Genomic DNA, 14,305 nt, shown 5'->3' on the forward strand with positions numbered 1-14,305 from the left:
ATACTAAGGATAGGCCATCAATGTTAAAGTAGTGGACAAATAGTTTATAAGGACATGTGGTTTACAGCAGCCACAGATAAATGGCCCCCAACATTCAGCAGCAAGTCCTAGAAGGATCATTACATTGTTAGTATAAACCACATGTTCACTATTCTGCTTTCCTTTTGTAGGAACTAGAGTTGAGCGACTTTGGTCGGATCGGGTTTCGTGAAACCCGAATGAAACAAAGTTTGAGTCGGATGAAACTGGTCCAACTAGGGCAAAAAAAAAGTCAGAGATTCGTCCGAAACCCGACCCCAATGTAAGTCAATGGGAAATAAAAGTCGGCATTGAGCGGATGACATTCATCCACTCAATGCCGACTTTTATTGACCATTGACTTGCATTGGGGTCGGGTTTTGGACGAAACTCCGACTTTTTTTTTGCCCTAGTTGGACCAGTTTCATCCCAAATACCGTAAATGTGTAGCGAAACCTAGAAATTATCAAGTGTTACACTTTGTGATATACACAGATGTAACTTTTTTCTTAAGGGCGTCTAAATATCAGCCATTTATAATGCATCGATTACATATCCAATGTCCGATTAGCCAATAACGGAGGCACCCAGTGCGCAGTTACCACCAGTAGGGTGGCCATGTAAGCGCATTCTCCAGATTAATGAACAGAAGAATCCCGCATTCACTGTACGTCAGAGGAAGGTCCTGAGTGAAGGGATGAACTATTCCCATAAGGGGCACGTAATGGAGTGACAGATTCATCGCAGTGACAGGAGTATGACAGTGGTGGACAATAATAGCAGCACTGCTGACAGCTCGGCCATCTTATTAGTCCGGGTGGTCTTGGACAACTCCAGCTTCTTCTTCTCGAGGTGCTCCCGCCTGGCCTTCCAGAGCTGCTCCCGGGTCAGCTGCTCCCCATAATGGGCCTGGTAGAAGGCATCAAAATCAAACATGGGCTTGGCGGGTGTTGAGGAGGACGTGGACGTCGCTCTCGGAGCTCCAGCTTCCTTTCGGGAAGGGCTGACGCTTTTCCCGCTGGGTTTCTTTGCGGAGCGGACATCTTCCAGGTTCAGGAGGCCGCGGTCGTACTTCTTCCTCAGGCTGGCGCTGCCCAATATATAATAAGCCTCCATCACCAGCCCAAACTGCCTGGCGGCGTCCTCGTTGCCGGCATTGCGGTCAGGGTGGTAGCGGAAGGACTGCTTGTAGTAGGCGGTCTTGATCTGGGCCTGGGTGGCGTTTCCCGTCACGTCCAGTATGTCGTAGTAGGCCGTGCGGCTCTTATACAGCAGAGGCCCCCAATCCTGTGCCCTATCGGGGCCACTTCTGTGCGTGTCACCTTGGTGATAGGATTTTCTTGATCCAGTCCATTGACAACAAACACGAACCGCCTGGCTGGGATTGTGTTGCCTTCTGCTCCAGCCCCTGTGGGGTCCCGAGGGCCACAATGTGTATAACCGTAGTCTATAGCTGGCCCCAGCAACTGCAAAGGACCCACAGGAAAGGGAAAACGAATCGCCATGATTCCTGCCACACACAGTCCTCTCTTCCAGCAAAAACGGCCGCGCTTTACTCCGGAACAACCTCAAACTGACCTCAGCCATATTTACCGGAGCGAAGGCCGGTACAGTATCAACCAATCACGTACCGTGTTTCTAAGGCGGGCCCTGACTAGGACTAAAACTGTAGCGGTTAAAATGATTGGCTAGCTACTGTGTCAATCACCATCTATAGCCAATAGTAGTAATTGTCGGAAGAAACCTAAAACGGGGCTTGAATATTAGCTCCTGAAAACGAGTGTTGGATAGTGCCACAGCCATTTTGTTGAAGATAAGCTCAGATTGCGGCAATAGAATGGCTCTATCTGAGGAGACTGGTGTAGCGTTCACGTCGGCCTCTTGTGAGAGGAGATGAGGCAGCCTCTTTATGACGTAATTTCTGTGCGCCAGCTCTCACGTGTAGTGTCCGGCATCTACCGGAGAGTTAGAGCTGCGGAGATCATGGCGAAGAGTGTGAGGAGGCCTGAGCAGACCGGACCTGCAGAACTGGTAGGAGGGCGTCCTGAGCTGCCATGTTGTGGTTTTTTAGGATGGCGAGTGTGGCTGCAGACATTCTGTGGTGATGGCAGTGCTCCTATAGATACACGTATTACATAACTTTTAGGAGTTTTTTTTTAAAGGCTTCACTAGCAGCACATATGGCCGCCCTAAATGAAGATATAGCACCCCTCACCACCGGTTTAGGGGGAGCGCCACAGTGATGGCGGCCGGTCGTGGGCAGACTCCATGTTAGTTCTGGGTTACTATGAGCTGCTGTGCTCCTTCCACTGCACAGTCGCCGATCACTGTAAGATTTATTGGGTAAGGTATGCCGCAGCTCGTCCTGAGACAAGCGGCCATTGTCCCATCCACTTTGGCCGCCCACTTTGATGGAGTTGGCCAGAGCTGGCGTGAAAACATGAAAGTCATAAATATTTCTTGCAACTTTTCAAAGTGTTTTATGTAATTGCTCCCATGAATCGGGGTCCGTGTTTGAAAAGCTGCCAGGAACTATAGGGAGGGACCTGACTAGTCCAAGACCTTCCCCAGGCCGCTCCAGTGAGTCACAGGCACACACATGGCAGATGCTGAAAGTGTCCTCTTAACATCAATGTGGAATGCTACACTGTGATGACTCTGTACATGCGGTGTGTGATCACCAACTATTTGCTGCACGTATTCGGTCTGCACATCAGTGCAGCAGCCGTGTAAAGGGAAGCTAATGAGGGACCTGGACTCCATCAGCAAATCACTACTACTTATAGGAGAAATCCAAATTAAGGAAACATTGTTTGTGGATAGGGTTTAATTTTTATTTTTTTAGGATCCTCTTCTCTTGGTCAGATAGATGTTTAAGAGTATCTCGTTGCAGGGGACGTGAGCTGCATTACATGGACAACCTGTTGGTTTGAATTGACAATATTTAATGCTTCCTTTTACCAGTGGTGATGCTAAAGGGAAACCCTTCCCCACAGATAGCTGCTGATTATTGGAGGTCCCAGCGGGTGGGGGGAGCACTCTGTGGTCAGTTCCACGTCAAGGGACTGAGCTTCTTTATTTGATAAGTATTTGTGTTAGTGTATAGATCTGAAGATGACTTCAGTCTTGGTTTGGCAGTAATATTTCAGGCATTACAATTTTGACTGCAACCTGACATATTCCCCATTTGTATGTAAGTCATAAGGACTCAGTGAAAGGCTTATAGAAAAGTTCACTAGTCTTCAGTGTTGGTGGTCAAGTACTTTTTCTTTTCACGTAGATCCATAAGAAGCAATTTAAAGAAGCAGTAACGTAGATTCCCCTTCCACAGATGATTTAAAAATTCAGCACCATGCTGTCTGAAGGATAACAAATAGCTAAGGGGCAAATATAATTCTTAAATATGCAGCCATTACTCTCAGAGCTAGGAAGCTGGAGTCGGTGTCCATTTTATTATTCTAGTAGAGCACAATATCCCTCGGGAGCAGGAATACTATTCGTAAACACAAGTAGCGTTATGAGCATAAATCATATATGAAGCAATCGCCAAACAATATTCATTCATTGCTCATTTTGCGCTTGGAGTAGACTTCCAGCTTAATGAAAAAGAAATTAATATGCCACAAGCGACCTGGAGCTACAGATGAAGTCCAGAAAATGACTTGGCTACTCCAGTAGACTGCAGTCGTGCAAGAAAGTCTCCATATAGCCCAGACTTAGTGGTTTATTCTGATGCAGGAGCCATTGGGTTTATAATGTAGAATTTCAGCTTGTGTATTCTGATCTTTTCATATGGTTATTTCTTTTATGTAATACTCTTATACTTTTCTTCCCTACAGTTTTACAATGAAGATGAAGCTCAAAAATACACACAAAAGTAAGGACTTCTGTGCTCGCTTTTAGGTTATGTCATCTTTTCGTCCTCACTGTCTGCCTGACCACTTCCCTACACTACTTGTCTGTGTGATTGCAATCAGTTCTCTTTGTATTAGTCCCCTGTAAGCTTCTTCCTTTTCGTTATAGCTCCCGTATTATAGAAATTCAGTCTCAGATGTCTGAACGTGCCGTGGAGCTCCTGTGCTTACCTGAAGACCAGCCTTGCTACCTCCTGGATGTCGGGTAGGGTGTGTGCCATATTGGATATACCATGAAGGCTCTGTATAGATGCGTCTTATTTTGTTGTTGTATTTTTTGCAGCTGTGGTTCTGGTTTAAGTGGAGACTTCATATCTGAGCAGGGGCATCACTGGGTGGGCATCGACATCAGTACTGCCATGCTGGGTGAGTGTAATTTCAATGATGATGTTGATCATTAAGTTGCACTCCTTTTCTTAGACGTAATCCCTGCTCTTGTTTCTTTCTCTAGATGTCGCATTAGAGCGAGAAATAGAGGGGGACTTGATCCTTGGGGATATGGGGCAAGGTATTCCCTTCCGACCTGGAACATTTGATGGCTGCATCAGGTAATCCTGCAGCTTAGAGAAGCTGAAAAAGGTGTTCTTATTAGTTGATATTTTAACACACTGGCGTGAATCCACTTGAAGAAAGGGAAAGGTCAAACAAATCCCAGATGCAGCTGGTGATAAGCAGGCTCTGTGCCGGTGCCTGTTAAAAAACCAAAACTAGTAAATAATAACAATCACCGCACTATGCTGAGATAAGAAAAAATCCGGTTACCGGCTACTCACTTTGTGAGAAGAAACTCGCTGTCAATGAGTAGGAACTCGCTGTCAGAGTTGTAACGGTATCCAGGGTAATTCACGCTGATAAAGGTGTAAATGAATCCATATAGATGCAGAGCTGCTGGATAAATATTATAGGGTTAAATCCAGGCTAGCCTGTCTGTAGGATTGTAGGCGGAGTTGGCTGCATTTGTAGTACTCACTTATAATAAGCCAAACCGATTAGGGATCCTGCTTTGAATAAGGCTGGTGCTGCAGCAGCGGGATAGAGGTGCTTGCCAATTGAGATTCTGACTATAGAAGGAGTATGGCAGTTAAATAGAATGAAATATGGTTAAATAATTATAGCCACTTGTATGGCAGATGAGCGCTGCACTTACTGAATATTTAGTTGTATATGCAGGGTTGCTGCTGGTAGATCCAAAGTGTAGATGGCTTTAATAAACAGTGCTGCGTGATAGAGGTGTGTAAGTGATAACGCTTGCCTGCTGTTTAAATGCAGTGCTAGGCGCACTTACTTGTGATGTCGGGGGCTCAGTAGGCAGGCTGGGTGCTGGTGCTCAGCTGAGGAACACTGCTACCCGATCTGCACGTGGGGACCGCCGATAACCAGTGCGCTCCGGCTGGAAGCGATGATGGGGAAGGCGGCGTGATGTGGGGGCGGAGCTAGTGTGACGTCACACTGAGATATGGACGAGTGCGCGCGAGGCACAGAAACCGACGTGTTTCAAGGGAAAGCTTCCCTCTTCATCAGGGTTGTGCCTATTGACGTGCATACCGTCCTTATATAGCAGCGCTATATTTTGATTATATCATGCTATAGCATCAGCAGAATCCAGTATTGTACTCTTATCCAGTTTTGATTATGATATACATTTACTGCTTATAGTATAGTCCACATGGAAGCTCTGACAGGCATCTGGGTTAGGCGATTACTTAATCTAATTAGCGCTGCTATATAAGGACGGTATGCACGTCAATAGGCACATCCCTGATGAAGAGGGAAGCTTTCCCTTGAAACACGTCGGTTTCTGTGCCTCGCGCGCACTCGTCCATATCTCAGTTTGATGTCACACTAGCTCCGCCCCCACATGCTGCCTTCCCCAGCGTCGCTTCCGGCCGGAGCGCGCTGGTTATCGGCGGTCCCCACGTGCAGATCGGGCAGCAGCGTTCCTCAGCTGAGCACCAGCACCCAGCCTGCCTACTGAACCCCGACATCACAAGTAAGTGCGCCTAGCACTGCATTTAAACAGCAGGCAAGCGTTATCACTTACACACCTCTGTCACGCAGCACTGTTTATTAAAGCCATCTATACTTTGGACCTACCAGCAGCAACCCTGCATATACAACTAAATATTCAGTAAGTGCAGCGCTCATCTGCCATACAAGTGGCTATAATTATTTAACCATATTTCATTCTATTTAACTGCCATACTCCTTTTATAATCAGAATCTCAATTGGCAAGCACCTCTATCCCGCTGCTGCAGCACCAGCCTTATTCAAAGCAGGATCCCTAATCGGTTTGGCTTATTATAAGTGAGTACTACAAGTGCAGCCAACTCCGCCTATAATCCTACAGACAGGCTTGCCTGGATTTAACCCTATAATATTTATCCAGCAGCTCTGGCATCTATATGGATTCATTTACACCTTTATCAGTGTGAATTACCCCGGATACCGTTATAACTCTGTGACAGCGAGTTTCTTCTCACAAAGTGAGTAGCCGGTAACCGGATTTTTTCTTATCTCAGCATAGCGCGGTGATTTTTATTATTAACTGTTTTTATTAGTTCTATTATATTTTGAATTTTTTTTTTTTCCTCTTCCTGCTAGTATCTCGGCTCTGCAATGGCTCTGTAATGCTGATAAGAAGACACATAATCCTCCTCAGCGGCTCTTTTGCTTTTTCTCTACTCTTTACTCGGCTCTGGTGAGTTCATGTACTTGTAATTGTACTTCACCCATTTGGTGAAAGTTACTTATTGAATTGTATTAGATGTACAACTTCCAGTAGTGGTGATGGTGCAGAGCAGGGGCAAATTTACCCAGCAGTCAGACAACGCACTGTAGAATGTTGTGTGATTGGTTGCGGGTCTGTTGACATTTAGTCCGTAGCCTCATGCCTATGAGACTTGAGTTTAGGTTATTCTTATATCACGGTTGGTATTAGACCGTGAAACACGGATGTGGGAAATTGTCCTGGCCAGCACAGAATAACTGTTCAAACCAAGTACAGGCACACGGTGCCCTATGGCGGGGCCAAATATTTAACTACACCTTCCAACCGGCTTGGTTTCCATCTATCTCCACCCTTCTCTGGCTCTTTGATGCCAGAGCTGTCAATCAAGTAAGGGGGTGGAGATTGAAGAACAACAAGCAGATGGAAAGGTGTTTATAAAGGCCCCATTACACGCAACGATATTGTGAACGATATCGTTGTAATGTCACCAGTTTGGTGACGTTGCAGCGATATCGAAACGACATAGTTGCGTGTGACACGTAGCAACGATCAGTTGGCTGATCGTTAATCGTTGCCTAATGGTCTGGGCCATGAATCTATCGTTGGTCTCCCGCTGGGCAGCACACATCGCTGCGTGTGACAGCGAGAGACCAACGATCAGTGAGCTCCCAGCGCCATACAGCAGACGCTGGGAGCTGGTATCCAGGGTAAACAGCAGGTAACTAAGCGCCACGCGGCGCTTAGTTACTCGCTGTTTACCCTGGATACCAGCGTGCTCGCTGGTCCTGATCGCTGGTGAGTCTGCCTATGTGACAGCTCACCAGCGATCAGCTAACTATGTCCCAGCGATCCCATCCACGTCGGATCGTTGGTGGGATCGCTGGGACATTGAAGCGTGTAACGGGGCCCTAAATGATTGACCCCACCATGAAGCACCTGAAGCACCAAGTGGCTGAACTTAGTTTGACCAGTCATCCTGCGCTGACAAGAGTCCCCTTAAAGTGAACCTGTCAGCAGTATTTTACTAAGGGTGGTTTCACATTAGCGCTTTTTAAGCGCACGCACGGCCGGGGGTAGCTCCGCCCCCGAGCCGGCTCTCTGCCCGGCGTGCCCGCCCCTTGCTTGTAGCGCCGCCTCCTAGCGCACAGCGGCGCCTGCGATCGGCGCACCCTATCTTTAGCATAGGGTGCGCAGATCGTGCGCAGGCCGTGCGCTAGTTGCGCTTTGACCTGCGCTGCGCACTTTTGAAGGTGCGCCGTGCGCGCCAAAATCAAACTTTTCGGATTTTGGCGCGCACGGCGCACCGTCAAAAGTGCGCAGCGCAGGTCAAAGCGCACGGCCTGCGCACGATCTGCGCACCCTATGCTAAAGATAGGGTGCGCCGATCACAGGCGCCGCTGTGCGCTAGGAGGCGGAGCTACAAGCAAGGGGCGGGCACGCCGGGCAGAGAGGCGGCTCGGGGGCGGAGCTACCCCCGGCCGTGCGTGCGCTTAAAAAGCGCTAATGTGAAACCACCCTAAGTAAAGTACAGACAAGGCCATATTGGTGCTGTCTACTGATTACAATGATGCCTCAGGTGAAGTAATTTGTTTTGAAGTTTTTCTTTAATCTCTGTTTGAAGTTTAGTTGTACTCATATATCTTTGATTACCATCCAAAGAAAAGGTGTGTGTATGTAGTCTTTAAAAAATTTTTTCTTAAACTTTATTGAAAATTAAACAATATAAAATGCATGGAAATTCAGCAGAGAGATGCAGTGGAGGACCACCTGCTAAATTTTTCTAAAAATACAAATTATAAATAGATATAAACTCTACTTCATAAATATTTGAATAATGCAAAAGTGCTGCCTTAGGGTAAGTGCACACGCTGCGGATTCACCTGCGGGTTTTTTCCCGCGGAAATGCAGGTAAAGTGACCTGCGGTTTGGCCTGCGGTTTCACACCTCTACTATGTTAAAGGTGTGAAACCGCAGCAGAATCCGCAGAAACAATTGACATGCTGCGGAAAAAAACCTGCAGCTTTTCCGCAGGTAAAAAACCGCAGCGTGAGCACTGCGGTTTTGAAAACCCATAGGCTAACATGGTAAAGTACCATGTCTGCGGAAATGCTGCAGTTCTGCAGGGCCAAAACCGCAGCGCGTGCACATACCCTTATTTATTTAAGGCCTGTTTCACACTTCAGTCTTTTTGCCATCAGTCATAATCTGTCAGACTGTGAAAAAACGGATCCAGTGTAGATTGGAAAAAAACTGATGCACCGGATCCGTTCTTTTTTTTTTTTTTTGACGTAACCGTCGCAGCAGCTACAGTAGGAAATTTAAAGGAATAGGATTCTAGGGGGGAGGGGAAAGAGAGAATATGAGAATGAAAGAGTGAATTTTTTGGGGCCAGAACGGCTTTTGGAGTTAAATTGGAGGAATGGAAATTCTTCTGAGCATGCTCAGTTGAAAAAAACGGAATCCGTCGCTGGATTCCATCATGTGACGGACGGCGACAGATCCTTTGCCCATAGGCGCCCATTATAGCGGACGGAGATGGATCCGTCGCTGTCCTACTTTTTGACGGAGACAAAAAAACGTTCCTATGGACATTTTGTCCGTCCGATGGACACCAACTTTCCGACGGATCCGTCACACGACAGACGAAATGGATGGCCAACCGTCGATAATAGTGTATGGGGAAAAAGACGGATCCAGCAGGCAAATCCGTCAGATCCGTTTTTTTCTCCTAACGACGGATTTTGACTGACGCCAAAAGACTGAAGTGGGAAACAGGCCTAAGCTGTTGATGCTTGTTGCATAAATGATAATCAAAAACAATAAGCTAACTTGCATAGTTTGCTGGCTGACTGTGGTGTGTGGTCCTGGTGCCCCAACGTACGTTTCACCCTTTTTGCTTCATTAGGGGCGTATGGAAAGGAGCAAACAAGTGGGTATATATAGGGAATGTATATCTTAAGCAGGTGGTCCTCCATTCCATCTGTCGGTTGAGTTTATTTGAATTTTATATTGTTTAATTTTCAATGAAGTTTAAGAAAAAAAAATTTAAAGACTACATACACCTCTATATATATTTTTTTTTTTTTTTTTTTTTTAAATTTGGATGGTATTTATAGCTTAGGTGTGCCTTCAGTAATTGCGGTATTTTCATATGCTCATTATGTTAGTAGGCATATATCATTGTGTATCTGGGCCGGGCGTGTGGGTAGGGTCTTCAGCTTTCTTCTGTCCCGGCCGCTGTATCTGGGGGTCTTTCCTTTTATATTTGAAATTTTGTGCCAGCACTGTCCTAGCTGCAGGCTGCACTTGCGCATATAAAGCTCTTTGAAGTCACCAGGAAAATGGCGCATGCGTAGATTGCTCAGTGCCACCAGCACCATTTTACTGAAGCCCACCATTAGCCACCATTGCCTGATCATGTCTCCTCCCTGTGTGTAAGGCCTGATCTAATGCCCTGCAATGCAAAGGATCAGCTGTCAGGGCAAGAAAGGTTGATGTCCCATGGATGGACAAGGTAAAAATAAAATATATATGTATTTTTCGCTTTATAAGACGCTCCGGATTATAAAACGCACCCCAAATTTTGAGGAGAAAAATAGGAAAAAACTTTTTTAATAAAATGGCGGTGCTTCTTATAATCCATGCGTCTTATTGCTTACCGGGGGTGGTGGCTGTGGTGAAACGGGGTCCCAGGGTTGCTGCTGGAGGAGGCAGGAGTGGTAAGTTGCTGCTGGGATGAGGGAGTGTTTTGATGTGCGGCGCGCCGCCGTGGGTGTCCGATGCTGTCGCTGTGATATGTCCCCAGTGTTGCCGGGAGTTGCTGTCACCGCGCTCTGTCCCTGGTGCTGCCGCCCGCTCTGTCCCCCGATGCTTGCTGCCGCCCGCTCTGTCTCTCCGGTGCTTGCCGTCGCGCTCTGTTTCCCGATGCTTACCGCCGCACTCTGTCCCGTGCTGTGTGGGGGGGCTCTGTTGTTCCATTCATGCTGGCCTGTGCGGTGGATTCCTTCCGGGAAAATGGCCACCGCGCGTGCGAAGATGGAGATCTCCGCACTGAAATCTAGGAAGATGAGATTTCAGTGCCGAGATCTCCATCTGCGCATGTGCGGCGGACATTTTCCCAGAAGGAATCCAACGCACCCCCATTTTTCCCCCAAAATTGGGGGGGAAGTGCGTCTTACAGAGCAAAAAATACGGTATATTATACCAATAAATACATATTTAATGGAAAAACAAAATAAAGTACACATGTTCGGTATCGCTGTATCCAGAGCGACCCGTTCTAGAAATCTGTCACGATAGTTTACCCCTTCAGTGAAAACCTTTTTATTTTATTTTTTTTAAAAAGTGGCAAAAAACATAGCTTTTTCATCATACCTCCGAACAAAAAAGTGGAATAAAACATGATCAAAAAGGCAAATGTAAATAAAATTTGTTTAGCTGAGAACTGCAAAAACAAGCTTGCCATACAGCTCCATCATGGAGAAATAAAGTTATAGCTCTCAGAATAAAGCGAAGAAAAAATAATTATTTTTTTTTTTCTAAAATTGTTTATATTGTGTAAAAGCGCCAAAACATAAAAACAAGACATAGATCTGCTATCTCTGTAATCGTACTGACCGAGTGAATAAAGTCGTGTAATCACGAACACTGCACGAGAAACAGCATAAATAATACATAAAACCAATTCTTCACCTGCTGTTGATTTTTTTTTTTTTTTTTTCATTCTGCCTCCCAATGATTGCAGTAAGGCTCGGCTCACATTTATCCTGCGCTTACACGGGGGGTGTTCCCGTGTAAATCTCTGAAATTCGTGATTTAGACGGAATCTCCGGCGGAATATTCCTCCCCTCCCCCCCCCAAAAAAAAGGAAATCCAGCAAATTCTGTTCTCACAAATCCAAATGCCCCATCTCCTTATGAGTTTGTGTGCCTAAACCACATTTAGCGTCCACATGTTTAGTCAGAACTGTAGCGATGAGATTATTCTTAATTTACAGGCTGTGTGTCTCCAGAAGAACATGCTGGGCACTACAAAGTACTGGTCACTACAACTGCAGATTTACAATTTTCACTCAGCAACATCTATTGCTGTTTGTTTCTGGAAACGCCAATGGAGTCAAAATCATCACTACATCTGCAGATAAATTCATAGAGGGGTGTAATTTCCAAAATGGGGTCACTTGAGTGGGGATTCTTCTCTTTTGGCACTGTATATGGAGTCCGCAAACTGTTCCAGGAAACTCTGTGTTCCTAGAGTCAAATAGCGCTCCTTACTTCCCGAGTCTCGCCGTATGGCTAAGCAGTACTGTACAGCCACATATGGGGTATTGCCATGTTCTGCAGAAATTATGGGACAAATATTAGTGCCATTTTGTTTATCAATTTTTCCCTTGTGAAAATGTAAAATTTGGGGCGAAAGCAAAATTTTAAGTGGTAATAATGTAATTTTGTTTTTCTTCACCGTCCAATGGTATAAGGTTCTTTGACACACCTGTGTTGTCGGTATGATCACTGCACCCCTCGATGAATTCACTGAGAGGTGTAGTTTGCCAAATGGGGTCACGTATGGGGGTTTCTGCTGTTCTGGCACCTCCAGGGGCTCTGCCAACGTGCCATGGCACCAGTAAACCATAAAAGCAAAATCTGCACTATAATATGGCACGCCTTCCCTTCTGAGCTTTGCACTGTGCTTCAAAAGTAGTTTTTGACCACATATTGGGTATTGGCGTACACGGTAGAAATTACGCAACAAATTGTACCATTTGTTTTCTCCGGTTACCCTTGTGAAAATGAAACATTTTGGGCAAAAGCAACATTTTTGTGGGAAAAATGCCATTTTTGCTGTTTCTGATGGGCTCACACGAATCGTCTATTTTGTGCGCTATGTACCTACATTTTATACATATATTCTCTATGACATTAATGCGGTTTATATTTCATATATTCAGTGTTTGCATACATGTCCTGCAGCTGCACTTTACAGTTGGAACGAAGTGTCCACTATACGGGTCTGTTAAGCAAACCATGTTATGGACGAAAATACACCCTTTGATTGCTGACCTACATCTGTATGTGGGTAGTATTACTTTTTTTTTTTTTGTAGCTGTTTCTTGTATGAATACGTTCTGGTATACGGACAGATTCTTAACCTGGTGTTTGTTTGTTCCAGGCTCGGGGAGCTCGTGCAGTCCTTCAGCTGTATCCTGAAAATGGAGAGCAGGTAGGGGCCATGTATTATTCCTACTCTCTTCTATATATAGAGGGTATTGAACGTTTTCAGACCCCTTTAAATTTTTCAATCTTTGTTTCATTGCAGCTATTTGGTAAATGCAAAAAAGTTCATTTTTTTCTCATTAATGTACACTCTGCACCCCATCTTGACTGAAAAAAAAAAAAAATAGACATTTTTGAAACTTTTAAAAAAGAAAAACTGAAATATCACATGGTCATAACACTCTTATTTAAGTCCCATGCTGTCCATTTCCTTGTGATCCTCCTTGAGATGGTTCTACTCCTTCATTGGAGTCCATCTGTGTTTAATTAAATGATAAGACTTGATTTGTAAAAGCACACACCTGTCTATATAAGACCTCGCAGCTCACAGTGAATGTCAGACCAAATGAGAATCATGAGGTCACAGGAACTGGCCATGGAGCTCAGAGACAGAACTGTGGCAAGGCAGATATCTGGCCAAGATTACAAAAGAATTTCTGCAGCACTCATACTCAAGGTTCCTAAGAGCACAGTGGCCTCCATAATCCTTAAATGGAAGAAGTTTGGGCCCACCATAAGCCTTCCTAGACCTGGCCGTCCAGCCAAACTGAGCAATCGTGGGAGAAGAGCCTTGGTGAGAGGGGTAAAGAAGAACCCCAAGATCACTGTGGCTGAGCTCCACAGATGCAGTTGGGAGATGGGAGAAAGTTCCACAAAGTCAACTATCACTGCAGCCCTCCACCAGTCAGGCCTTTATGGCAGAGTGGCCTGACGGAAGTCTCTCCTCAGTGCCTGATAGCTTGCATAGAGTTTGCTAAAAAACACATGAAGGACTGCCAGACAATGAGAAATAAGATTCTCTGGTCTGAGACGAAGATAGAACTTTTTGGTGATAATTCTAAGCAGTTTGTGTGGAGAAAACCAGGCACTGCTCATCACCTGCCCAATACAATCCCAACAGTGAAACATGGTGGTGGCAGCATCATGCTATGGGGGTGTTTTTCAGCTGCAGGGACAGGACGACTGGTTTCAATTGAAGGAAACATGAATACGGCCAAGTACAGAGATATCCTGGATGAAAACCTCTTCCAGAGTGCTCTGGACCTCCATCTTGGCTTAAGGTTCACTTTCCAACAAGACAATGACCCTAAGCACACAGCTAAAATAACAAAGGAGTGGCTTCAGAACAACTCTGTGACCATTCTTCACTGGCCCAGACAGAGCCCTGACCTAAACCCAATTGAGCATCTCTGGAGAGACCTGAAAATGGCTGTCCACCAACATTCACCATCCAGCCTGACAGAACTGGAGAAGATCTGCAAGGAAGAATGGCAGAGGATCCCCAAATCCAGGTGTGAAAAACTTGTTGCATCATTCCCAAGAAGACTCATTTCTGTACTAGCTCAAAAGGCTGCTTCTACTCAACACTGAG

The 14,305-nt window shown here is 45.6% G+C and overlaps 2 protein-coding genes across 2 annotated transcripts in view; one reads left to right on the forward strand and one right to left on the reverse strand.

Moving 5' to 3' along the window:
• Nucleotides 1–406: 406 nt before the first annotated feature.
• Nucleotides 407–1,729, reverse strand: DNAJC30 (DnaJ heat shock protein family (Hsp40) member C30). The gene has a single exon (XM_073565759.1). The coding sequence runs from the start codon at nucleotides 1,603–1,605 to the stop codon at nucleotides 757–759; it is 849 nt and encodes a 282-aa protein (XP_073421860.1). The 5' UTR covers nucleotides 1,606–1,729; the 3' UTR covers nucleotides 407–756.
• Nucleotides 1,730–1,779: 50 nt separating this feature from the next.
• BUD23 (BUD23 rRNA methyltransferase and ribosome maturation factor) overlaps nucleotides 1,780–14,305 on the forward strand; it is a 34,541-nt gene continuing 22,015 nt past the window's right edge. Inside the window, exons 1-7 of the mRNA XM_073565758.1 lie at nucleotides 1,780–2,049; nucleotides 3,858–3,895; nucleotides 4,042–4,137; nucleotides 4,216–4,298; nucleotides 4,384–4,480; nucleotides 6,535–6,631; nucleotides 12,830–12,880. Coding sequence (XP_073421859.1) covers nucleotides 1,912–2,049; nucleotides 3,858–3,895; nucleotides 4,042–4,137; nucleotides 4,216–4,298; nucleotides 4,384–4,480; nucleotides 6,535–6,631; nucleotides 12,830–12,880 — 600 coding nt within the window. The 5' untranslated portion in view covers nucleotides 1,780–1,911. The remainder of the gene's footprint in view (nucleotides 2,050–3,857; nucleotides 3,896–4,041; nucleotides 4,138–4,215; nucleotides 4,299–4,383; nucleotides 4,481–6,534; nucleotides 6,632–12,829; nucleotides 12,881–14,305) is intronic.

The sequence above is a fragment of the Dendrobates tinctorius genome, unplaced genomic scaffold (genome assembly GCF_039654945.1).
Source record: "Dendrobates tinctorius isolate UK_male_01 unplaced genomic scaffold, ASM3965494v1 ptg000016l, whole genome shotgun sequence".
Taxonomy (NCBI): Eukaryota; Metazoa; Chordata; class Amphibia; order Anura; family Dendrobatidae; genus Dendrobates; species Dendrobates tinctorius.

Excerpts from the sequence above, each read along its gene's own strand:
- DNAJC30 (XM_073565759.1), bottom strand. The coding sequence starts at position 1,605 with ATGGCTGAGGTCAGTTTGAGGTTGTTCCGGAGTAAAGCGCGGCCGTTT.